Here is a 27,618-nt window from a genome sequence, read left to right as displayed (position 1 = left end):
AGAGAGAAGGAGAGGAAGAGAGAGAGAGGAGAGGAAGAGAGAGAGAGGAGAGGAAGAGAGAGAGAGAGAGAGAGGAGAGGAGAGAGAGAGAGGAGAGGAGAGAGAGAGGAGAGGAAGAGAGAGAGGAGAGGAAGAGAGAGAGGAGAGGAGAGAGAGAGAGAGAGGAGAGGAAGAGAGAGAGAGAGAGAGGAGAGGAAGAGAGAGAGGAGAGGAAGAGAAAGTTGGAGGAGAATGTAAAGTTAGGCAGAAAGAAAGAGCAAATAAATCATTTAGAAAGAAATAATCCATCATGTGGAGATATTAGAACACATCAGAGAGCCGTCAGAGTCCTGGGGAACATGACTTCTCACCTCGCTGAGTTCAGGGAAGTTGTCCTGTTGACAGAAGGGGCACTGCCACAGCCCTGTAGCGTCGTTCCTAATGGCCTGGTCATAACTCTCCCCCTGGGGGCGCCGGTGAGCTATACCGGTCACAACACTGGTGATCAGCTTACCTGGAGACAGAGACGGGGCAACTGTAGAATCTGACAGAATCTGAGAGTGAATTAGGGTGGCTTTTATACCTACATAGAAGGTAAAGGTGTAGGTGTGTATACCTACATAGAAGGTAAAGGTGTAGGTGAGTATACCTACATAGAAGGTAAAGGTGTAGGTGTGTATACCTACATAGAAGGTAAAGGTGTAGGTGAGTATACCTACATAGAAGGTAAAGGTGTAGGTGTATATACCTACATAGAAGGTAAAGGTGTGTATACCTACATAGAAGGTAAAGTTGTGTATACCTACATGGAAGGTAAAGGTGTAGGTGAGTATACCTACATAGAAGGTAAAGGTGTAGGTGTGTATACCTACATAGAAGGTAAAGGTGTAGGTGAGTATACCTACATAGAAGGTAAAGGTGTAGGTGTGTATACCTACATAGAAGGTAAAGGTGTAGGTGAGTATACCTACATAGAAGGTAAAGGTGTAGGTGTATATACCTACATAGAAGGTAAAGTTGTGTATACCTACATAGAAGGTAAAGGTGTAGGTGAGTATACCTACATAGAAGGTAAAGGTGTAGGTGTGTATACCTACATAGAAGGTAAAGGTGTAGGTGTATATACCTACATAGAAGGTAAAGGTGTAGGTGTGTATACCTACATAGAAGGCAGAGGTGTAGGTGTGTATACCTACATAGAAGGTAAAGGTGTAGGTGTGTATACCTACATAGAAGGTAAAGGTGAGTATACCTACATAGAAGGTAAAGGTGTGTATACCTACATAGAAGGTAAAGGTGTGTATACCTACATAGAAGGTAAAGGTGAGTATACCTACATAGAAGGTAAAGGTGTAGGTGTGTATACCTACATAGAAGGTAAAGGTGTAGGTGTGTATACCTACATAGAAGGTAAAGGTGTAGGTGTGTATACCTACATAGAAGGTAAAGGTGTAGGTGTGTATACCTACATAGAAGGTGTAGGTGTGTATACCTACATAGAAGGTAAAGGTGTAGGTGTGTATACCTACATAGAAGGCAGAGGTGTAGGTGTGTATACCTACATAGAAGGTAAAGGTGTAGGTGTGTATACCTACATAGAAGGTAAAGGTGAGTATACCTACATAGAAGGTAAAGGTGAGTATACCTACATAGAAGGTAAAGGTGTGTATACCTACATAGAAGGTAAAGGTGTGTATACCTACATAGAAGGTAAAGGTGAGTATACCTACATAGAAGGTAAAGGTGTAGGTGTGTATACCTACATAGAAGGTAAAGGTGTGTATACCTACATAGAAGGTAAAGGTGTAGGTGTGTATACCTACATAGAAGGTAAAGGTGTGTATACCTACATAGAAGGTAAAGGTGTAGGTGTGTATACCTACATAGAAGGTAAAGGTGTAGGTGTGTATACCTACATAGAAGGTAAAGGTGAGTATACCTACATAGAAGGTAAAGGTGAGTATACCTACATAGAAGGTAAAGGTGTAGGTGTGTATACCTACATAGAAGGTGTAGGTGTGTATACCTACATAGAAGGTGTAGGTGTGTATACCTACATAGAAGGTAAAGGTGTAGGTGTGTATACCTACATAGAAGGTAAAGGTGTAGGTGTATATACCTACATAGAAGGTAAAGGTGAGTATACCTACATAGAAGGTAGAGGTGTGTATACCTACATAGAAGGTAAAGGTGAGTATACCTACATAGAAGGTAAAGGTGAGTATACCTACATAGAAGGTAAAGGTGTAGGTGTGTATACCTACATAGAAGGTAGAGGTGTGTATACCTACATAGAAGGTAAAGGTGTAGGTGTGTATACCTACATAGAAGGTAAAGGTGTAGGTGTGTATACCTACATAGAAGGTAAAGGTGAGTATACCTACATAGAAGGTAAGGGTGTAGGTGTGTATACCTACATAGAAGGTAAAGGTGTAGGTGTGTATACCTATATAGAAGGTAAAGGTGTAGGTGTGTATACCTACATAGAAGGTAAAGGTGTAGGTGTGTATACCTATATAGAAGGTAAAGGTGTGTATACCTACATAGAAGGTAAAGGTGTGTATACCTACATAGAAGGTAAAGGTGTGTATACCTACATAAAAAGGTAGAGGTGTGTATACCTACATAGAAGGTAAAGGTGAGTATACCTACATAGAAGGTAAAGGTGTAGGTGTGTATACCTACATAGAAGGCAGAGGTGTAGGTGTGTATACCTACATAGAAGGTAAAGGTGTAGGCGTGTATACCTACATAGAAGGTAAAGGTGTAGGCGTGTATACCTACATAGAAGGTAAAGGTGTAGGTGTGTATACCTACATAGAAGGTAAAGGTGTGTATACCTACATAGAAGGTAAAGGTGTAGGTGTGTATACCTACATAGAAGGTAAAGGTGTAAGTGTGTATACCTACATAGAAGGTAAAGGTGAGTATACCTACATAGAAGGTAAAGGTGAGTATACCTACATAGAAGGTAAAGGTGAGTATACCTACATAGAAGGTAAAGGTGTAGGTGTGTATACCTACATAGAAGGTAAAGGTGTAGGTGTGTATACCTACATAGAAGGTAAAGGTGTAGGTGTGTATACCTACATAGAAGGTAAAGGTGTAGGTGTGTATACCTACATAGAAGGTAAAGGTGTAGGTGTGTATACCTACATATAAGGTAAAGGTGTAGGTGTGTATACCTACATAGAAGGTAAAGGTGAGTATACCTACATAGAAGGTACAGGTGTAGGTGTGTATACCTACATAGAAGGTAAAGGTGTAGGTGTGTATACCTATATAGAAGGTAGAGGTGTGTATACCTACATAGAAGGTAAAGGTGAGTATACCTACATAGAAGGTAAAGGTGTAGGTGTGTATACCTACATAGAAGGTAAAGGTGTGTATACCTACATAGAAGGTAAAGGTGTGTGTGTGTACCTATATAGAAGGTAAAGGTGTGTGTGTGTACCTATATAGAAGGTAAAGGTGTGTATACCTACATAGAAGGTAAAGGTGTGTATACCTACATAGAAGGTAAAGGTGTGTATACCTACATAGAAGGTAAAGGTGTGTATACCTACATAGAAGGTAAAGGTGTATATACCTACATAGAAGGTAAAGGTGTGTATACCTACATAGAAGGTAAAGGTGTGTGTGTGTACCTATATAGAAGGTAAAGGTGTGTGTGTGTACCTATATAGAAGGTAAAGGTGTGTGTGTGTACCTATATAGAAGGTAAAGGTGTGTGTGTGTACCTATATAGAAGGTAAAGGTGTAGGTGTGTATACCTACATAGAAGGTAAAGGTGTGTATACCTACATAGAAGGTAAAGGTGTGTATACCTACATAGAAGGTAAAGGTGTGTATACCTACATAGAAGGTAAAGGTGTGTATACCTACATAGAAGGTAAAGGTGTGTATACCTACATAGAAGGTAGAGGTGTAGGTGTGTATACCTATATAGAAGGTAGAGGTGTGTATACCTACATAGAAGGTAAAGGTGTGTATACCTACATAGAAGGTAAAGGTGTGTGTGTGTACCTATATAGAAGGTCTCTGGTGTCTCCTTGGTAAGCAGGTTAAACACCTCCTCGGTGTTAGGAGCTCTGTAGGGAACTCTCAAGTCCTTATACCTGCAGCTCAACTCAGCACGGATATCATACAGGGTGATGCCCTTGTTACCATAACCCTACAACCACAGGAAAAACACAGGTTAGTGTGTCAAAATGATATGCCCTTGTTACCATAACCCTACAACCACAGGAAAAACACAGGTTAGTGTGTCAAAATGATATGCCCTTGTTACCATAACCCTACAACCACAGGAAAAACACAGGTTAGTGTGTCAAAATGATATGCCCTTGTTACCATAACCCTACAACCACAGGAAAAACACAGGTTAGTGTGTCAAAATGATATGCCCTTGTTACCATAACCCTACAACCACAGGAAAAACACAGGTTAGTGTGTCAAAATGATATGCCCTTGTTACCATAACCCTACAACCACAGGAAAAACACAGGTTAGTGTGTCAAAATGATATGCCCTTTACCATAACCCTACAACCACAGGAAAAACACAGGTTAGTGTGTAAAAATTATATGCCCTTGTTACCATAACCCTACAACCCTGTTCCTGGAGAGATATCCTCCTGTAGGTTTTAACTCCAACCCTGTTCCTGGAGAGATATCCTCCTGTAGGTTTTAACTCCAACCCTGTTCCTATAACACCTACAACACCTATGACAGCTACAACACCTATGACAGCTACAACACCTATGACAGCTACAACACCTATGACAGCTACAACACCTATGACAGCTACAACACCTATGACAGCCACAACACCTATGACAGCTACAACACCTATGACAGCTACAACACCTACAGCCACAACACCTATGACAGCCACAACACCTATGACAGCTACAACACCTATGACAGCTACAACACCTATGACAGCTACAACACCTATGACAGCTACAACACCTATGACAGCTACAACACCTATGACAGCTACAACACCTATGACAGCTACAACACCTATGACAGCTACAACACCTATGACAGCTACAACACCTATGACAGCTACAACACCTATGACAGCTACAACACCTATGACAGCTACAACACCTATGACAGCTATAACACCTATGACAGCTATAACACCTATGACACCTATGATAACTATAACACCTATGACAGCTACAACACCTATGACAGCTACAACACCTATGACAGCTACAACACCTATGACAACTATAACACCTATGATAACTATAACACCTATGACAGCTATTACTATACAACGGTGTGCTACACACAACCCCTTGTCTCTTCCTGTACCTGTCTCTCCAGTTCCTCAGCAAAAGCATCCAGGTCCAGATCTTTGAGGCGCTCCGGGTTTTCCAGGATTTCCTCCAGCGCTCCGGCCGGGTTGGCGTCCTCCGCTGACTCGTCGTATTCCAGAGCGTCCACCGCCATCTTTCTGGCCCACTCATATGTCTCCGGGTGCACCCGGGACCCATCCAGAACCTCGATGTATGAGTCAGTACTGGAGAGAGAGAGAAATGAGGGGGAGAGAGAGAGGTGAGGGGGGAGAGGAGAGAGAGAGGTGAGGGGGAGAGGAGAGAGAGAGGTGAGGGGGGAGAGGAGAGAGAGAGGTGAGGGGGGAGAGGAGAGAGAGAGGTGAGGGGGAGAGGAGAGAGAGAGGTGAGGGGGAGAGGAGAGAGAGAGGTGAGGGGGGAGAGGAGAGAGAGAGGTGAGGGGGAGAGGAGAGAGAGAGGTGAGGGGGGAGAGGAGAGAGAGAGGTGAGGGGGGAGAGGAGAGAGAGAGGTGAGGGGGGAGAGGAGAGAGAGGTGGGGGGGAGAGGAGAGAGAGAGGTGAGTGGGGAGGGGAGAGAGAGGTGAGAGAGAGAAGTGAGAGAGAGAAGTGAGGGAGAGAGAGAGAGGTGAGAGAGGAGAGAGGTGAGGTGAGGGGGAGAGGAGAGAGAGAGGTGAGAGAGGTGGGGGGGAGAGGAGAGAGAGAGAGAGGAGAGAGAGAGGTGAGGAGAGAGAGAGGTGAGTGGGGAGAGGAGAGAGAGAGGTGAGAGAGAGAAGTGAGGGAGAGAGAGAAGTGAGAGAGGAGAGAGAGAGGTGAGGGGGGAGAGGAGAGAGAGAGGTGAGGGGGAGAGGAGAGAGAGAGGTGGGGGGAGAGGAGAGAGAGAGGTGAGGGGGGAGAGGAGAGAGAGAGGTGAGGGGGGAGAGGAGAGAGAGCGTCAACAACATACAGGGGACTATGGATACACCATGGATAAATATTCATACCCTCCTGGCACAGCCAACCACGTACCTGTCTCCGAGAGAGGCGGTGTCTATCTTGATGAAGCCGGCACAGTTGATGAAGACCTTGGGGCCCATGTGACACATAGTGACCAGCTGAGTCCTGTTCTCCAGACGAGTGTTGTTCTGCTTCAGGATCTGGACCAGGAGAGGAGAGAAACATTACAGACCATGTACAGGGATGAAACACAACACACACACACACACACACACACACACACACACACACACACAGAGAGAGAGAGAGAGAAGGGTAGGAGAGACAATATAATAATAATCGTGTAAAAATGTCTAATTCTACTCTTGAAACACAGGACATGGGTCAAGATAAACATGACACAGGACTCAACAGCGGAGAGAGACAATACAGACCATGGAGAGGTGTGGAGCAAACACTAAGGAACAACAGACATACTGAACAAGGCTCTGACTCAAAACCTGCACTGGCCGAGAGAGAGACAGAGACAGAGACAGACAGACAGACAGAGACAGAGAGACAGACAGACCGAGAGAGACAGAAAGAGACAGAGACCGAGAGAGACAGAAAGAGACAGACAGAAAGAGACAGAGAGAGAGACAGACAGAAAGAGACAGAGAGAGAGACAGACCGAGAGAGAGAGAGACAGACCGAGAGAGAGAGAGACAGACCGAGAGAGAGAGAGAGACAGACCGAGAGAGAGAGAGAGACAGAGACAGACCGAGAGAGAGAGAGAGACAGAGACAGACCGAGAGAGAGAGAGAGACAGAGACAGACCGAGAGAGAGAGACAGACAGACAGACCGAGAGAGAGAGACAGACAGACAGACCGAGAGAGAGAGACAGACAGACAGACCGAGAGAGAGAGAGAGACAGACAGACCGAGAGAGAGAGAGACAGACAGACCGAGAGAGAGAGAGAGACAGACAGACCGAGAGAGAGAGAGAGACAGACAGACCGAGAGAGAGAGAGAGACAGACAGACGAGCGAGAGAGAGACAGACAGACCGAGAGCGAGAGAGAGACAGACAGACCGAGAGCGAGAGAGAGACAGACAGACCGAGAGAGAGAGAGAGACAGACAGACCGAGAGAGAGAGAGAGAGACAGACAGACCGAGAGAGAGAGAGAGAGACAGACAGACCGAGAGAGAGAGACAGACAGACCGAGAGAGAGAGACAGACAGAGAGAGAGAGACAGACAGACCGAGAGAGAGAGACAGACAGAGAGAGAGACAGACAGACCGAGAGAGAGAGACAGACAGACCGAGAGAGAGAGACAGACAGACCGAGAGAGAGAGACAGACAGACCGAGAGAGAGAGACAGACAGACCGAGAGAGAGACAGACAGACCGAGAGAGAGACAGACAGACCGAGAGAGAGACAGACAGACCGAGAGAGAGACAGACAGACCGAGAGAGAGACAGACAGACCGAGAGAGAGACAGACAGACCGAGAGAGAGACAGACAGACCGAGAGAGAGACAGACAGACCGAGAGAGAGACAGACAGACCGAGAGAGAGACAGACAGACCGAGAGAGAGACAGACAGACCGAGAGAGAGACAGACAGACCGAGAGAGAGACAGACAGACCGAGAGAGAGACAGACAGACCGAGAGAGAGACAGACAGACCGAGAGAGAGACAGACAGACCGAGAGAGAGAGACAGACCGAGAGAGAGAGAGACAGACCGAGAGAGAGACAGACCGAGAGAGAGACAGACCGAGAGAGACAGACAGACCGAGAGAGACAGTGAGACACAGACCTTGAGCAGGTGGGATCCCTTCCTGAGTCCGAGGCCACAGACGAACTGAACCAGGCTCTGTGTGTAGGGGTGAGAGATGGCTCGGTTCACATCCACCCCAACCTCGTTGACCCGGTTTATAAACTCACAGTACAGAGCACTCAGCAGGTCCTCCTTAACTACATGCTCCTGGAGGGAGAGGGAAAGTGTTCAAGAAACATCAAATAATGTCCCCTTCAGTACCTGCAAAGGCCACTTAAAAGGACAATTCCAACCCAAAATGGCATTGATCAGACGAAGCCTCCCCCCCGTTCACACACACTCTGACCTGTAGAGGGTGTAGTTTGAGGCAGAGGATGTCTTCGTCTGAGCTGCAGACCTGAGCGTACTCCACTAGAGGATCCTGAATCTTCCTGGCTACTGACACAGCCTGGCGCAGCAGGGGAGGGTAGTCACGGAATTCAGTCTGGGGGGGGAATAGAGAACAGAGAAACATGGTTAGATTAGTGTGACAAATATTAATTTTCACAAAGTCTGCTGCCTCAGTTTGTATGATGGCAATTTACATATACTCCAGAATGTTGAGTGATCAGATGAATTGCAATTAATTGCAAAGTCCCTCTGACATGCAAATTAACTGAATCTTCAAAAAAACATTTCCACTGCATTTCAGCCCTGCCACAAAAGGACCAGCTGATTCTCTCGTTAACACAGGTGTGAGTGTTTTTTGAGGACAAGGCTGGAGATCACTCTGTCATGCTGATTGAGTTCGAATAACAGGCTGGAAGCTTCAAAAGGAGGGTGGTGCTTGGAATCATTGTTCTTCCTCTGTCAACCATGATTACCTGCAAGGAAACACGTGCTGCCATCATTGCTTTGCACAAAAAGGGCTTCACAGGCAAGGATATTGCTGGCAGTAAGATTGCACCTAAATCAACCATTTATCGGATCATCAAGAACTTCAAGGAGAGCGGTTCAATTGTTGTGAAGAAGGCTTCAGGGCCCCCAAGAAAGTCCAGCAAGCGCCAGGACCGTCTCCTAATGTTGATTCAGCTGCGGGATCGGGGCCCCACCAGTACAGAGCTTGCTCAGAAGTGGCAGCAGGCAGGTGTGAGTGCATCAGCACGCACAGTGAGGAGAAGACTTTTGGAGGAAAAAGGTACAGGGATTGGACTGCTGAGGACTGGGATAAAGTCATTTTCTCTGATGAATCCCCGTTCCGATGGTTTGGGGCATCTGGAAAAAAGCTTGTCTGGAGAAGACAAGCTGAGCGCTACCATCAGTCCTGTGTCATGCCAACAGTAAAGCATCCTGAGACCATTCATGTGTGGGGTTGCTTCTCAGCCAAGGGAGTGGGCTCACCCATCATTTTGCCTAGGAACACAACCATGAATAAAGAATGGTACCAACACATCCTCCGAGAGCAACTTCTCCCAACCATCCAGGAACAGTTTGGTGACGAACAATGCCTTTTCCAGCATGATGGAGCACCTTGCCATAAGGCAAAAGCTCGGGGAACAAAACATCTATATGTTGGGTCCATGGCCAGGAAACACCCCAGACCTTAATCCCATTGAGAACTTGTGGTCAATCCTCAAGAGGCGGGTGGACAAACCAAAACCCACAAATTCTGACAATCTCCAAGCATTGATTATGCAAGAATGGGCTGCCATCAGTCAGGATGTGGCCCAGAAGTTAATTGACAGACAGCATGCCAGGGTGGATTTCAGAGGTCTTGAAAACTAAGGGTTGACACTGCAAATATTGACTCTTTGCATCAACTTCATGTAATTGTCAATAAAAGCCTTTGACACTTATGAAATGCTTGTAATTATACTTCAGTATTCCATAGTAACATCTGACAAAAATATCTAAAGACACTGAAGCAGCAGACTTTGTGAAAATTAATATTTGTGTCATTCTCAAAGCTCTTGGCCACGACTGTAGATGCAGCTTTGTATTCATGCTGCAAGTGTCCAACTTGATTTCTTGGAGTTCATGTGGACTGTGTGTACAGTATGTGTTTAAGGAGTGTGTGTGAGTGTACCTGAGATTTGGTACTGTTCATATAGAGCATGGCCAGTTCGTTGTCTACCAGCTCCACTCCCACAGCAGGCAGAGAAGACTCCTGCTCCAACTCACTCACTGTCCTCTTAATGTCCTCCATTATCATGTGGGCGTCCCTATACACACACACACACAATTAGTTCCTAGGCAACAAACAGAACACGCACAGGGAACTGAGGAAGTTCTTTCTGGAAATGTCCAATAGAAAAGAACAGGCCAGGTGTCCTGGTTACAGGTGTCCTGGTGCTTTGCTTCCAGGAGGGTATGAAAGACAGGTAGAGGAGTAGTGGAACTCACCTATTCTCCCCGGCAACAGCCACCACGTGAGGCTTCTTACTGGTCAGGAACTTCTTCAGGTTCTCAATGTCCTGGAGCTGAGGAGACCAAACACACCATCAGATCACTAGAATACAGGTAGTCTGGCGGTTAAGAGCGTTGGGCCAGTCACCGAAAGTTGCTGGTTTTGAATTCCCGAGTCGACTAGGTGATAAATCTGTTGATGTGCCCTTGAGCAAGGCACTTAAACCTATTTGCTCGTGTTAGTCGCTCTGGATAAGAGCGTCTGCTAAATGACTCCAATATAAATAAGGTACAGCCTCAAAATCAAACACACTGAGATCAGCAACACGGTTTTCTCCATTGCAGCCTATAGGCCAGCTGACATCAAAGTGCTTCCTACAACATAATCAATGACGAGGTGATGATTATAACTGCTAATGCATAGACAGGGGAGGAGAGACGGGGGAAGGAGAGACGAGGGAGGAGAGACGGGGGAAGGAGAGACGAGGGGAAGGAGAGACGAGGGGAAGGAGAGACGAGGGGAAGGAGAGACGAGGGAGGAGAGACGGGGGAGGAGAGACGGGGGAGGAGAGACGGGGGAGGAGAGACGGGGAGGAGAGACGGGGGAGGAGAGACGGGGAAGGAGAGACGGGGAAGGAGAGACGGGGAAGGAGAGACGGGGAAGGAGAGACGGGGGAGGAGAGACGGGGAAGAAGAGACGGGGAAGGAGAGACGGGGAAGGAGGAGGAGAGACGGGGAAGGAGAGACGGAGGAGGAGAGACGGGGGAGGAGAGACGGGGAAGGAGAGACGGGGAAGGAGAGACGGGGGGAGGGAGAGGAGAGACGGGGGGAGGAGAGACGGGGGAGGAGAGACGGGGGGAGGAGGGCAGAGGAGAGGAGAGTGAGACGGGGGAGGAGAGACGGGGAAGGAGAGACGGGGGAGGAGAGACGGGGAAGGAGAGACGGGGGAGGAGGACGGGGGGAGGAGAGACGGGGGGAGGAGAGAGGAAAGACGGGGGGAGGAGGGCAGAGGAGAGTTGAGGAGAGACGGGGGGAGGAGGGCAGAGGAGAGGAGAGTTGAGGAGAGACGGGGGGAGGAGGGCAGAGGAGAGGAGAGTTGAGACGGGGGAGGAGAGACGGGGGAGGAGAGACGGGGGGAGGAGAGACAGAGGAGAGGAGAGGGGGAGGAGAGAGGGCAGAGGAGAGGGGAGGAGAGACAGAGGGGGGAGGAGAGACGGGGGGAGGAGAGACGGGGGGAGGAGAGACGGGGGGAGGAGAGACGGGGGGAGGAGAGACGGGGGGAGGAGAGGGGAGGAGGGCAGAGGAGAGGAGAGTTGAGGAGAGACAGGAGATTCTTGTCGTCCATCTGTCTGTACCTTTTTGTCTCTCTCGTCCTCCTTCCATGCGTTCCTCCTCTTCAGGAAGTAGGGCAGACGGAGGAAGTCCACCACCTCTCCCTCTCCGTTGATCAGTGAACAGAACACTGGCGTGTCTCTATGGTAACAGAATTACAACGTTTAGTTATCACTCATCGAAACATATCACAAATAATTTATGGTGGCTGTTTATTGAGTGGTACAAAATACAAGGATGGAAGACACCTTATGAATCTTTGACACACACACACACACACACACACCTGCTGTCTGCGAAGGCCACTCCCAGGACTCTGATGCCTTTTCCTTGACTCTCATCCATCAGATCATCATCCTCCTCCTCCGCCTGCTGGTCTGGTCTGTAAGGAGCCACCTTCAGCCAGTTATACAACCTCCTGCAACATGACTGGACCAGACAATATCACAGGGTAAACAAACCTACACCTTCAGCCAGTTATACAGCCTCCTGCAACACGACTGGGGTCAAAGGTGAAGAGGAATTATACACCACGTGACCTAATTTATGCTTGAAACACTTATTCACAAGACGTGCTGGAACAAGTGGAATTCACAAATCTCCAATGATCGGGTCATGTCAACTCACCATCCTATGGGATACAGAGAGTCCTGGAAGAAGCTAGGTTTGTTGTAACATGGTCTACCTTGATGATGTTTTCCTTGGCCTCCGCGATGAGTTTGTTCTTGAGTTCCTTGGCCATCTGAGGGTAGAGGAACTGTGTGAGGGAGCGTTCGATGGCCAGGGTCCTCTGCCTGTTCCACTCCTGCACCTGGTGACTGAACTCATCTCTGTAGTAAAACTGTTTGATCTCATCAAAGTATGTCTGGTCACCTGCAACCCTGGGGAGAGGGGGTGGTAGAGAGGAGAGAGAGGGGAGAGGGGAGAGAGAGAGGAGAGAGAGGGGAGAGGGGAGAGAGGGGGTGGTAGAGAGAGAGAGAGAGGGGAGAGGGGGGTGGTAGAGAGGAGAGAGAGGGGAGAGGGGGGTGGTAGAGAGGAGAGAGATGGGGAGAGGGGGGTGGTAGAGAGGAGAGAGGGGGTGGTAGAGAGGAGAGAGAGGGGAGAGGGGGGTGGTAGAGAGGAGAGAGGGGGTGGTAGAGAGGAGAGAGAGGGATGGAGAGAGGGAAGGGAGTTGGCAGAGAGGAGAGAGAGGGATGGAGAGAGGAGAGAGAGAGGGAAGGGGGTTGGCAGAGAGGAGAGAGAGGGATGGAAAGAGGAGAGAGAGAGGGAAGGGGGTTGGCAGAGAGGAGAGAGAGGGATGGAGAGAGGGAAGGGGGTTGGCAGAGAGGGATGGAGAGAGGTGAGAGAAGGGGGTTGGCAGAGAGGAGAGAGAGGGATGGAGAGAGGAGAGAGAGAGGGAAGGGGGTTGGCAGAGAGGAGAGAGAGGGATGGAGAGAGGGAAGGGGGTTGGCAGAGAGGGATGGAGAGAGGAGATAGAGGGGAGAGGGGGTGGCAGAGAGAGAGATGGAGAGAGGGGAAAGGGGGGTGGCAGAGAGAGAGAGAGGGGTGGAGAGAGGAGATAGAGGGGAGAGGGGTGGAGAGAGGAGATAGAGGGGAGAGGGGGTGGCAGAGAGAGAGAGATGGAGAGAGGGGAGAGGGGGGTGGCAGAGAGAGAGAGAGAGGGGTGGAGAGAGGAGATAGAGGGGAGAGGGGGAAGGGGGGGTGGCAGAGAGGAGAGAGGGGGGGTGGTAGAGAGGAGAGATGGAGAGAGAGGGGGTGGCAGAGAGAGAGATGGAGAGAGGGGAGAGGGGGGTGGTAGAGAGGAGAGAGGGGGGTGGTAGAGAGGAGAGAGAGGGATGGAGAGAGGGATGGAGAGAGGGAAGGGAGTTGGCAGAGAGGAGAGAGAGGGATGGAGAGAGGAGAGAGAGAGGGAAGGGGGTTGGCAGAGAGGAGAGAGAGGGATGGAGAGAGGGAAGGGGGTTGGCAGAGAGGGATGGAGAGAGGTGAGAGAAGGGGGTTGGCAGAGAGGAGAGAGAGGGATGGAGAGAGGAGAGAGAGAGGGAAGGGGGGTTGGCAGAGAGGAGAGAGAGGGATGGAGAGAGGGAAGGGGGTTGGCAGAGAGGGATGGAGAGAGGAGAGAGGGGGATGGAGAGAGGAGGGAGAGGGATGGAGAGAGGAGAGAGAGAGGGAAGGGGGTTGGCAGAGAGGAGAGAGGGATGGAGAGAGGAGAGAGAGAGGGAAGGGGGTTGGCAGAGAGGAGAGAGAGGGATGGAGAGAGGGAAGGGGGTTGGCAGAGAGGGATGGAGAGAGGAGAGAGAGGGAAGAGGGTTGGCAGAGAGGAGAGAGAGGGATGGAGAGAGGAGAGAGAGGGGGAAGGGGGGGTGGCAGAGAGGGATGGAGAGAGGAGAGAGAGAGGGAAGAGGGTTGGCAGAGAGGAGAGAGAGGGATGGAGAGAGGAGAGAGAGGGGGAAGGGGGGGGTGGCAGAGAGGGATGGAGAGAGGAGAGAGAGAGGGAAGAGGGTTGGCAGAGAGGAGAGAGAGGGATGGAGAGAGGAGAGAGAGAGGGAGGGGGTAAGTTTGACCATTCAGAGAAACTTTAAGTCATGAGTTTGGCCCATAGAGATAGATGGAGGACTCATCTTTGTATCTGTGCCATTAGAGCGGCTGTGACAGCATGGGCAGCGCCATTGAGGCTGTTCTGAAGTAGTCCATTTTCTTCTTCACGATTTGCTGATCCTTCCTAATGACCCGGTTGTACATGACTCCAACAGGGTCACCAGGAGGCATCAGCCAATGAAGTTGGGAGTCCTACCCAGTTGACTACATTAAAAAGGTAGAAGCCCTCAATGGTGCTGCCCATGCTAATACAACCTTTCATTCTCTATGGTTTGGCCCTCCATCTTACCCTTCGACCCCTATGGAGGTCGATGCCGCCACGCCTTACCCTTTGACCCCTAGGAGATCGATGCAGATGTCTATGGTGAGAAGCCCCTCCTCCTCAGCCTGGCACATCTTTAAGAACTGGTCTCCGTTCAGTTCCTTCACTGGCTTGTTCTTCAGGTACTTGAAGGAGTAGCCAAAGTGGGCCTCGTCCATGTCCTATAACAAACCAGAGTCAGGTCAACACGGCATGAGGACAGCGAAGAGGATCACGTCTTAAACCAGACATTTCTACACCATTTGTTGTAGGAGTCAAGTTAATAGGACACGGTATTCTACACACTTACACCAACACTAAACAGTATAAGATCAACATGCTGTTGTTTTGTTGTGTTTGTTATCTTGGCTGTGGTCTAAAGACAGATCTCACTGAGTTTGTTATGTGTGTTAGTCCAGCACTGGATCCCAGGATAGTTCCTGGTAAAGGAATGGTGATACAGAGGAAAGTTCCCACAACCTGTCTCTACTCTGTCTACCTACCATCAATAACATTACACGGCCTGTCTCTACTCTGGAGACCTACCATCAATAACATTACACAGCCTGTCTACCTACCATCAATAACATTACACAGCCTGTCTCTACTCTGGATACCTACCATCAATAACATTACACAGCCTGTCTACCTACCATCAATAACATTACACAGCCTGTCTACTCTGGATACCTACCATCAATAACATTACACAGCCTGTCTCTGGATACCTACCATCAATAACATTACACAGCCCGTCTCTGGATACCTACCATCAATAACATTACACAGCCTGTCTCTACTCTGGATACCTACCATCAATAACATTACACAGCCCGTCTACCTACCATCAATAACATTACACAGCCCGTCTACCTACCATCAATAACATTACACAGCCCGTCTACCTACCATCAATAACATTACACAGCCCGTCTACCTACCATCAATAACATTACACGGCCTGTCTCTACTCTGGATACCTACCATCAATAACATTACACAGCCCGTCTACCTACCATCAATAACATTACACAGCCCGTCTACTCTGGATACCTACCATCAATAACATTACACAGCCCGTCTACTCTGGATACCTACCATCAATAACATTACACAGCCCGTCTCTGGATACCTACCATCAATAACATTACACAGCCCGTCTACTCTGGAGACCTACCATCAATAACATTACACAGCCTGTCTCTACTCTGGATACCTACCATCAATAACATTACACAGCCCGTCTCTACCCTGGATACCTACCATCAATAACATTACACAGCCTGTCTCTGGATACCTACCATCAATAACATTACACAGCCTGTCTCGTCTCTGGATACCTACCATCAATAACATTACACAGCCCGTCTACCTACCATCAATAACATTACACAGCCCGTCTACCTACCATCAATAACATTACACAGCCCGTCTCTACTCTGTCTACCTACCATCAATAACATTACACAGCCCGTCTACTCTGGATACCTACCATCAATAACATTACACAGCCCGTCTCTACCCTGGAAACCTACCATCAATAACATTACACAGCCCGTCTCTGGATACCTACCATCAATAACATTACACAGCCCGTCTCTACTCTGGATACCTACCATAAATAACATTACACAGCCCGTCTCTACTCTGTCTACCTACCATCAATAACATTACACAGCCTGTCTCTACTCTGTCTACCTACCATCAATAACATTACACAGCCTGTCTACTCTGGATACCTACCATCAATAACATTACACAGCCCGTCTCTACCCTGGATACCTACCATCAATAACATTACACAGCCCGTCTCTACTCTGGATACCTACCATCAATAACATTACACGGCCTGTCTCTACTCTGTCTACCTACCATCAATAACATTACCAGGCCTGTCTCTACTCTGGAGACCTACCATCAATAACATTACACAGCCCGTCTCTACTCTGGAGACCTACCATCAATAACATTACACGGCCTGTCTCTACTCTGGATACCTACCATCAATAACATTACACAGCCTGTCTCTGGATACCTACCATCAATAACATTACACAGCCTGTCTCTACTCTGGATACCTACCATCAATAACATTACACAGCCCATCTCTACTCTGGATACCTACCATCAATAACATTACACAGCCCGTCTCTACCCTGGATACCTACCATCAATAACATTACACAGCCCGTCTCTACCCTGGATACCTACCATCAATAACATTACACAGCCCGTCTCTACCCTGGATACCTACCATCAATAACATTACACAGCCTGTCTCTGGATACCTACCATCAATAACATTACACAGCCTGTCTCTGGATACCTACCATCAATAACATTACACAGCCTGTCTACTCTGGATACCTACCATCAATAACATTACACAGCCTGTCTCTGGATACCTACCATCAATAACATTACACAGCCTGTCTCTACTCTGGATACCTACCATCAATAACATTACACAGCCTGTCTCTACTCTGGATACCTACCATCAATAACATTACACAGCCCGTCTCTACCCTGGATACCTACCATCAATAACATTACACAGCCTGTCTCTGGATACCTACCATCAATAACATTACACAGCCTGTCTCTGGATACCTACCATCAATAACATTACACAGACTGTCTCGTCTCTGGATACCTACCATCAATAACATTACACAGCCCGTCTACCTACCATCAATAACATTACACAGCCCGTCTACCTACCATCAATAACATTACACAGCCTGTCTACTCTGGATACCTACCATCAATAACATTACACAGCCTGTCTCTGGATACCTACCATCAATAACATTACACAGCCCGTCTACTCTGGATACCTACCATCAATAACATTACACAGCCTGTCTCTACTCTGGATACCTACCATCAATAACATTACACAGCCTGTCTCTGGATACCTACCATCAATAACATTACACAGCCCGTCTACTCTGGAGACCTACCATCAATAACATTACACAGCCCGTCTACTCTGGAGACCTACCATCAATAACATTACACAGCCTGTCTCTACTCTGGATACCTACCATCAATAACATTACACAGCCCGTCTCTACCCTGGATACCTACCATCAATAACATTACACAGCCTGTCTCTGGATACCTACCATCAATAACATTACACAGCCTGTCTCGTCTCTGGATACCTACCATCAATAACATTACACAGCCCGTCTACCTACCATCAATAACATTACACAGCCCGTCTACCTACCATCAATAACATTACACAGCCTGTCTACTCTGGATACCTACCATCAATAACATTACACAGCCTGTCTACCTACCATCAATAACATTACACAGCCCGTCTACCCTGGATACCTACCATCAATAACATTACACAGCCCGTCTACTCTGGATACCTACCATCAATAACATTACACAGCCCGTCTACTCTGGATACCTACCATCAATAACATTACACAGCCTGTCTACCCTGGATACCTACCATCAATAACATTACACAGCCTGTCTACCCTGGATACCTACCATCAATAACATGAACACGGTTAATGCAGTGTCTTGGTTCCCGTACCTTCTTTCCCTTCTTGGTGGGCTTGATGTTGATCTTGGCTCTCTCCTGGAACGTCTGTCTGAGGACGTGTCTGACCAGAGGCTCCCTGGCAATCTGCATCGCAACCATATAACGGGTCCCCTCCAACACCACCTCAGGGCTGTTAAACTGGCTACACACACAGAGGGAGAGCTAGGGGGGTCCGTGTGTATGTGTGGTTAACTGCAGACTTATTCTTTGGCCAACTCTACAGAGTTAAGCGTTTTACCCTGCTCTGGGTGTGTGTCGTTACGTTAAGCGTTTTACCCTGCTCTGTGTGTGTGTCGTTACGTTAAGCGTTTTACCCTGCTCTGTGTGTGTCGTTACGTTAAGCGTTTTACCCTGCTCTGTGTGTGTCGTTACGTTAAGCGTTTTACCCTGCTCTGTGTGTATCGTTACGTTAAGCGTTTTACCCTGCTCTGTGTGTGTGTCGTTACGTTAAGCGTTTTACCCTGCTCTGTGTGTGTGTGTCGTTACGTTAAGCGGTTTACCCTGCTCTGGGTGTGTGTGTGTGTGTGTGTGTCGTTACGTTAAGCGTTTTACCCTGCTCTGTGTGTGTCGTTACGTTAAGCGTTTTACCCTGCTCTGTGTGTGTGTGTCGTTACGTTAAGCGGTTTACCCTGCTCTGGGTGTGTGTGTGTGTGTGGTTACCTGCAGACGTAGTCTTTAGCCAACTCCACAGGCTCGGCAGGGAACTGCTCTGTCTCGTGACGCTGGTAGCTGTCTCTCAGATTCTCTCCAAACTGCTCTGGAGTCAGACCAAACTTCTTAGCCAGGCCATCTGTGTGTGTGTGAGCGAGCGAAAAATAAACAGAGAAGCTGTTAGTTCCTGATGCGATGCGTCGTGACATTAACAGAGAAGCTGTTAGTTCCTGATGCGTCGTGACATTAACAGAGAAGCTGTTAGTTCCTGATGCGTCTTGACATTAACAGAGAAGCTGTTAGTTCCTGATGCGTCTTGACATTAACAGAGAAGCTGTTAGTTCCTGATACGTTGTGACATTAACAGAGAAGCTGTTAGTTCCTGATACGTTGTGACATTAACAGAGAAGCTGTTAGTTCCTGATGCGATGCGTCTTGACATTAACAGAGAAGCTGTTAGTTCCTGATGCGTCGTGACATTAACAGAGAAGCTGTTAGTTCCTGATGTGTCGTGACATTAACAGAGAAGCTTTTAGTTCCTGATGCGTCTTGACATTAACAGAGAAGCTGTTAGTTCCTGATGCGTCTTGACATTAACAGAGAAGCTGTTAGTTCCTGATGCGATGCGTCTTGACATTAACAGAGAAGCTGTTAGTTCCTGATGCGATGCGTCTTGACATTAACAGAGAAGCTGTTAGTTCCTGATGCGTCGTGACATTAACAGAGAAGCTGTTAGTTCCTGATGCGATGCGTCTTGACATTAACAGAGAAGCTGTTAGTTCCTGATGCGTCTTGACATTAACAGAGAAGCTGTTAGTTCCTGATGCGATGCGCCGTGACATTAACATGTCCCAGTGCATTCATAATGTAACACGTCAGCCTCTGCAGAATTTGAAAAGGATGAGACAGGTTGCCAATGTCTTGAGGCAGAGCAGGGAATATTTACTTCACGTTTCACATGTCAAGCCCCTTTCAGCAATCACAAGCACAATGAAGTCAAGCTTAGGTCCCACTCAGTACAGAAAAATAGACGAGAGGTCAGAGGTGACTCACCGAGCCCAGCGCTCTGACAGATGCTGTACATGTCTCTACGAGATGCCAGCTTCAGGTCCGGCCCCTTCTCTTCCTCCACCTCCTCCTCTTCCTCCACCTCTTCCTCCTCACCTGAAAGGAATGGGAAAAGACATGATGTGTAGAGGGTGGAAATCACAAAAACAAAAGTCAAAACAGGGTTGTTGAAAAGGTGCTGTTATTTAACTTTATACAACAACGACACCTTGCTTTGATATTTTAGCCTCAGGGTGTGATTTCAAAGAAATAAGGAAACACCGAAATCCTCTTGGCAGCCATTTTGATCTCCTTATCAAATCATTTCTGGGTTAACAATATAGTTATTCACTATTATAGTAATCAGTTATAATTGTCCACATGGCCTCCAACCTTCCTCGTTGACCTCAATCTTCTTCTTCTTCTTCTTCTTCTTGCTGGCAGCTTTGGCTGCGTTCTGCATCTTGGGGATGTCTCGGCCATAGTACAGAAGGAAGTGACTATACACGTCACTCAGCTCATCTATGGACTGGACATCTTTCAGTCTGCAGGGGGTAGAGGAGGAGGGGGTAGAGGAGGGGGCAGAGGAGGAGAAGGGGGTAGAGGAGGAGAAAGGGGGTAGAGGAGGAGAAAGGGGGTAGAGGAGGAGAAAGGGGGTAGAGGAGGAGAAAGGGGGTAGAGGAGGAGGCAGGGGGTAGAGGAGGAGGCAGGGGGTAGAGGAGGAGGCAGGGGGTAGAGGAGGAGGCAGGGGGTAGAGGAGGAGGCAGGGGGTAGAGGAGGAGGCAGGGGGTAGAGGAGGAGGCAGGGGGTAGAGGAGGAGGCAGGGGGTAGAGGAGGAGAAAGGGGGTAGAGGAGGAGAAAGGGGGTAGAGGAGGAGAAGGGGGTAGAGGAGGAGAAAGGGGGTAGAGGAGGAGAAAGGGGGTAGAGGAGGAGAAAGGGGGTAGAGGAGGAGAAAGGGGGTAGAGGAGGAGGCAGGGGGTAGAGGAGGAGGCAGGGGGTAGAGGAGGAGAAAGGGGGTAGAGGAGGAGAAAGGGGGTAGAGGAGGAGAAAGGGGGTAGAGGAGGAGAAAGGGGGTAGAGGAGGAGAAAGGGGGTAGAGGAGGAGAAAGGGGGTAGAGGAGGAGAAAGGGGGTAGAGGAGGAGGCAGGGGGTAGAGGAGGCGGCAGGGGGTAGAGGAGGAGGCAGGGGGTAGAGGAGGAGGCAGGGGGTAGAGGAGGAGGCAGGGGGTAGAGGAGGGGGCAGGGGGTAGAGGAGGGGGCAGGGGTAGAGGAAGAAAAAGGGGGTAGAGGAGGAGAAGGGCGAGGGCAGCGGAGGAGAGGATTGGAGAGGGGAACAGTAAGAGTAGCTGGACTTTACTAAATGGGTCCTGGCTTCTGTGAAGACATGGGGCTATGAGGCTTCTGAACTTTGATGTGCTACCATGTTATGGGAAGTCTTGACTTTCTAGACACAGACTGAGCCCTGAGAAGAAAACACATCTCTATGCTTCATCTGTATCTGGGAAACTGGCCCTTAGTGCATTACAACACTTGAACACACGTTGTGGGAAAGCCATCATCATCGCCAAAAAATGATTCCTGAACTTCCTTTATTTGTCCTTTTAGACCTGTTGCTATAAAGTTGACACAATGTACAGGACTGAGCTTGTCAATCACGGGTCCCATTGACCCTCTTAATACCACTGTTCTCCTACGGCCCTGTGTTGGGACGTACCCACCTCTCCATGGATACTTATTCTGGTCTAAAGTAGTGCACTATGTAGTGTGCCATTTTGGAAGCAGTCCCTATGTCCTCGAACCCTGTGTGGAACCGTACCTCTCCATATCAGCAGTGTCCAGGGGCCTGATGCCGTCAGCCAGGGGCTTGTCGGGGTCGGCAGAGATCTGCTCATACTGGTACCCCTGCATCCTCCGGAACAAACGTGTCAGGTTTTGCTTCCTGCTCTTCAGCTGGCACCACTGAGGTCAGGGGTCGAGGGACAGGAAGTGGGTTAATACGAGGAGAATCAACAATGGAACGAGGCTTTGAGATTGCTTTTAGGTTGTATCAACTGTAAAGGTTACTAACTGCTGGTAAAGGCAGAGGCATGTGAGCCTCATGGTCTTATGTCACATGTCAAAGGTCATCCTTTACCTTTTCGTCCCACTGCCAGACCTTCCACAGGTCGTTGATGTTGAGCTCCGGTTCTACGTACTCCTTCCTGTAGAACGCGATGAATGGAACCTGGAGGAGACAGAGAGACAAACACACACACACACACACAGTTAGAGCCTTAGCCACTACACACACACACAGTTAGAGCCTTAGCCACTACACACACACACACACACACTGTTAGAGCCTTAGCCACTACACACACACACACACTGTTAGAGCCTTAGCCACTACACACACACACACAGTTAGAGCCTTAGCCACTACACACACACACACACACACAGTTAAAGCCTTAGCCACTACACACACACACACACACACAGTTAGAGCCTTAGCCACTACACACACACACACACACACACAGTTAGAGCCTTAGCCACTACACACACACACACACAGTTAGAGCCTTAGCCACTACACACACACACACACACACACACTGTTAGAGCCTTAACCACTACACACACACACTGTTAGAGCCTTAGCCACTACACACACACACACACACACACACACTGTTAGCCTTAGCCACTACACACACACACACACTGTTAGAGCCTTAGCCACTACACACACACACACACACTGTTAGAGCCTTAACCACTACACACACACACTGTTAGAGCCTTAGCCACTACACACACACATTTAGAGCCTTAGCCACTACACACACACACACTGTTAGAGCCTTAGCCACTACACACACACACACTGTTAGAGCCTTAGCCACTACACACACACACAGTTAGAGCCTTAGCCACTACACACACACACACTGTTAGAGCCTTAGCCACTACACACACACACACTGTTAGAGCCTTAGCCACTACACACACACACACTGTTAGAGCCTTAGCCACTACACACACACACACACACTGTTAGAGCCTTAGCCACTACACACACACACACAGTTAGAGCCTTAGCCACAACACACACACACACTGTTAGAGCTTCAGCCACTACACACACACACACTGTTAGAGCCTTAGCCACTACACACACACACACTGTTAGAGCCTTAGCCACTACACACACACACACACAGTTAGAGCCTTAGCCACTACACACACACACAGTTAGAGCCTTAGCCACTACACACACACACACAGTTAGAGCCTTAGCCACTACACACACAGTTAGAGCCTTAGCCACTACACACACACAGTTAGAGCCTTAGCCACTACACACACACAGTTAGAGCCTTAGCCACTACACACACACAGTTAGAGCCTTAGCCACTACACACACACAGTTAGAGCCTTAGCCACTACACACACACACACTGTTAGAGCCTTAACCACTACACACACACACTGTTAGAGTCTTAGTGACTACACACACACATTTAGAGCCTTAGCCACTACACACACACACACTGTTAGAGCCTTAGCCACTACACACACACAGTTAGAGCCTTAGCCACTACACACACACACTGTTAGCCTTAGCCACTACACACACACACTGTTAGCCTTAGCCACTACACACACACACACTGTTAGAGCCTTAGCCACTACACACACACACACACTGTTAGAGCCTTAACCACTACACACACACACTGTTAGAGCCTTAGCCACTACACACACACACACACACACACTGTTAGAGCCTTAGCCACTACACACACACACTGTTAGAGCCTTAGCCACTACACACACTGTTAGAGCCTTAGCCACAACACACACACACACACACTGTTAGAGCTTCAGCCACTACACACACACACACTGTTAGAGCTTCAGCCACTACACACACACACACTGTTAGAGCTTCAGCCACTACACACACACACACTGTTAGAGCCTTAGCCACTACACACACTGTTAGAGCCTTAGCCACTACACACACACACACTGTTAGAGCCTTAGCCACTACACACACACACACTGTTAGAGCCTTAGCCACTACACACACACACACACAGTTAGAGCCTTAGCCACTACACACACACACACACACACACTGTTAGAGCCTTAGCCACTACACACACACACACACTGTTAGAGCCTTAGCCACTACACACACACACTGTTAGAGCCTTAGCCACTACACACACACACACACTGTTAGAGCCTTAGCCACAACACACACACACACTGTTAGAGCCTTAGCCACTACACACACACACTGTTAGAGCCTTAGCCACTACACACACTGTTAGAGCCTTAGCTACTACACACACACACACAGTTAGAGCCTTAGCCACTACACACACACACACTGTTAGAGCCTTAGCCACTACACACACACACTGTTAGAGCCTTAGCCACAACACACACACACTGTTAGAGCCTTAGCCACTACACACACTGTTAGAGCCTTAGCCACTACACACACACACACTGTTAGAGCCTTAGCCACTACACACACACACTGTTAGAGCCTTAGCCACTACACACACACACTGTTAGAGCCTTAGCCACTACACACACACACTGTTAGAGCCTTAGCCACTACACACACACACTGTTAGAGCCTTAGCCACTACACACACTGTTAGAGCCTTAGCCACAACACACACACACACACACTGTTAGAGCTTCAGCCACTACACACACACACACTGTTAGAGCCTTAGCCACTACACACACACACACACTGTTAGAACCTTAGCCACAACACACACACACACAGTTAGAGCCTTAGCCACTACACACACACACACTGTTAGAGCCTTAGCCACTACACACACACACTGTTAGAGCCTTAGCCACTACACACACACACACACACACACTGTTAGAGCCTTAGCCACTACACACACACACTGTTAGAGCCTTAGCCACTACACACACTGTTAGAGCCTTAGCCACAACACACACACACACACACTGTTAGAGCTTCAGCCACTACACACACACACACTGTTAGAGCCTTAGCCACTACACACACACACACACTGTTAGAACCTTAGCCACAACACACACACACACAGTTAGAGCCTTAGCCACTACACACACACACACTGTTAGAGCCTTAGCCACTACACACACACACTGTTAGAGCCTTAGCCACTACACACACACACTGTTAGAGCCTTAGCGACTACACACACACACATTTAGAGCCTTAGCCACCACACACACACACACTGTTAGAGCCTTAGCCACTACACACACACACACAGTTAGCCTTAGCCACTACACACACACACACACACTGTTAGAGCCTTAGCCACTACACACACACTGTTAGAGCCTTAGCCACTACACACACACACACTGTTAGAGCCTTAGCCACTACACACACACACACTGTTAGAGCCTTAGCCACTACACACACACACACAGTTAGAGCCTTAGCCACTACACACACACACACACACACACTGTTAGAGCCTTAGCCACTACACACACACACACTGTTAGAGCCTTAGCCACTACACACACACACTGTTAGAGCCTTAGCCACTACACACACACACACACTGTTAGAGCCTTAGCCACAACACACACACACACTGTTAGAGCCTTAGCCACTACACACACACACTGTTAGAGCCTTAGCCACTACACACACTGTTAGAGCCTTAGCTACTACACACACACACACAGTTAGAGCCTTAGCCACTACACACACACACACTGTTAGAGCCTTAGCCACTACACACACACACTGTTAGAGCCTTAGCCACAACACACACACACTGTTAGAGCCTTAGCCACTACACACACTGTTAGAGCCTTAGCCACTACACACACACACACTGTTAGAGCCTTAGCCACTACACACACACACTGTTAGAGCCTTAGCCACTACACACACACACTGTTAGAGCCTTAGCCACTACACACACACACTGTTAGAGCCTTAGCCACTACACACACTGTTAGAGCCTTAGCCACTACACACACTGTTAGAGCCTTAGCCACTACACACACACACACACAGTTAGAGCCTTAGCCACTACACACAGCGTTAGTATCAGGGCAGTGTACCTCAAAATGCTGATTCCTCATGAAGTTGAGGGCCTCCTTAATCTTGGCGATGGTGCTGGGGCCCTTCCTGCTAAAGTTAGTGGTGGCTCCTCTGTCCAGGTAATCTGTACTCTCCTGAACACACAGACAACAGTTGTTTTAAAAACAAAGTAAAAATAGTATGATAGTGGACTGAGAAGGTATGGTCTGAACTGTTCATGTGTTTCAGCTGTATGATAATAGTAAGTATAGAAATGACGGGGGTGAGCTGAGGTAGTGTGTGTACATAGTCAATTTGTGTATGGGTAGTCAGTGTGTAGTGTGTGTGTGCAGTCAGTGTGTAGTCAGCGTGCGTGTGTGTGTGTGTAGTCAGTGTGCGTGTGTGTGTGTAGTCAGTGTGCGTGTGTGTAGTCAGCGCGTGTAGTCGGTGTGTGTGTGTAGTCAGTGTGTGTGTGTGTAGTCAGCGTGTGTAGTCAGTGCGTGTGTGTGGTCAGAGGTTCCTACCTGCATGGAGATGGTGGGGGTTGAGAAAGCGTTTCTGTAGATCCACTCTGCCTCTTCCTCCAACTCATCGTCCTCAGCAGGCTTCACTGGGATGGAGCGCAGCTACGGGGCAGAGCACGGACGGAGTGTGAGACGCGCACACACACGGCTTCATTAACATATCACAACTACATTCAAGGACACAGGAGGGTGAAACAGACACACAACCCTACCTGGAACCTCTCTGGCATGTCTGTGGAGCGGATCTCGTTGTCCTGGTCAGTCATGTGACTACTCTCCAGCTCGCTGGGCTCGTAGAGCTCGAAGATGCTCTTCCTCCCCACCCTCCTCTTCGTTGGCTTCTTGGGCCGGTCCCAGCCCTCTTCATCCTGGTCCTCCTCCTCTTCCTCACCCTGTTCATAAGCACCGTCGGCATCGAACTCCGCAAAGTCGAAGTCGCCCCCGAAGATCTCCTGAGCTTCCTGGAGGGCTCTGTAGACGGGGACAGAGGAACAGAGGGGAGAGGTGAAAACATTCTGCTCTCAATGGTTGTTCTGCATTACCTGGAAGGAAACCACTAGGATGGATGGGATCGTATACAGGTCTGTCCACACTAAGCCTGAGGTGGCGAGTGAACACTATTCCTAACCCTGAGGAGGAGGTGAACACTATTCCTAACCCTGAGGAGGAGGTGAACACTATCCCTAACCCTGAGGAGGAGGTGAACACTATTCCTAACCCTGAGGAGGAGGTGAACACTATTCCTAACCCTGAGGAGGAGGTGAACACTATCCCTAACCCTGAGGAGGAGGTGAACACTATCCCTAACCCTGAGGAGGTGGTGAACACTATCCCTAACCCTGAGGAGGTGGTGAACACTATCCCTAACCCTGAGGAGGTGAACACTATCCCTAACCCTGAGGAGGAGGTGAACACTATCCCTAACCCTGAGGAGGAGGTAAACACTATCCCTAACCCTGAGGAGGAGGTAAACACTATCCCTAACCCTGAGGAGGAGGTAAACACTATTCCTAACCCTGAGGAGGAGGTGAACACTATCCCTAACCCTGAGGAGGAGGTGAACACTATCCCTAACCCTGAGGAGGTGGTGAACACTATCCCTAACCCTGAGGAGGAGGTGAACACTATCCCTAACCCTGAGGTGGTGAGTGAACACTATCCCTAACCCTGAGGAG

At 48.6% G+C, this 27,618-nt stretch overlaps 1 protein-coding gene across 1 annotated transcript in view; it reads right to left on the bottom strand.

Moving 5' to 3' along the window:
* The window catches only part of LOC139388517 (SPT6 homolog, histone chaperone and transcription elongation factor), a 50,653-nt gene that overhangs the window by 18,320 nt on the left and 4,715 nt on the right, over positions 1–27,618 (bottom strand). The window contains exons 7-27 of the mRNA XM_071135215.1: positions 26,656–26,914; positions 26,444–26,545; positions 25,961–26,074; positions 21,993–22,082; positions 21,675–21,817; positions 20,254–20,405; positions 19,867–19,977; positions 18,823–18,952; positions 18,154–18,304; positions 14,622–14,776; positions 12,384–12,579; positions 11,985–12,127; positions 11,722–11,839; positions 10,364–10,440; positions 10,047–10,182; positions 8,328–8,465; positions 8,021–8,188; positions 6,294–6,421; positions 5,310–5,517; positions 4,006–4,153; positions 351–493 (exon numbers count right to left, since the gene is read on the bottom strand). Coding sequence (XP_070991316.1) covers positions 351–493; positions 4,006–4,153; positions 5,310–5,517; positions 6,294–6,421; positions 8,021–8,188; positions 8,328–8,465; positions 10,047–10,182; positions 10,364–10,440; positions 11,722–11,839; positions 11,985–12,127; positions 12,384–12,579; positions 14,622–14,776; positions 18,154–18,304; positions 18,823–18,952; positions 19,867–19,977; positions 20,254–20,405; positions 21,675–21,817; positions 21,993–22,082; positions 25,961–26,074; positions 26,444–26,545; positions 26,656–26,914 — 3,010 coding nt within the window. The remainder of the gene's footprint in view (positions 1–350; positions 494–4,005; positions 4,154–5,309; positions 5,518–6,293; positions 6,422–8,020; positions 8,189–8,327; positions 8,466–10,046; positions 10,183–10,363; positions 10,441–11,721; positions 11,840–11,984; positions 12,128–12,383; positions 12,580–14,621; positions 14,777–18,153; positions 18,305–18,822; positions 18,953–19,866; positions 19,978–20,253; positions 20,406–21,674; positions 21,818–21,992; positions 22,083–25,960; positions 26,075–26,443; positions 26,546–26,655; positions 26,915–27,618) is intronic.

Source organism: Oncorhynchus clarkii, chromosome 29, assembly GCF_045791955.1.
Source record: "Oncorhynchus clarkii lewisi isolate Uvic-CL-2024 chromosome 29, UVic_Ocla_1.0, whole genome shotgun sequence".
Taxonomy (NCBI): Eukaryota; Metazoa; Chordata; class Actinopteri; order Salmoniformes; family Salmonidae; genus Oncorhynchus; species Oncorhynchus clarkii.
The sequence above is the reverse complement of the archived record's forward strand: the minus strand, read 5'-3'. Positions and strand labels throughout refer to the sequence as shown.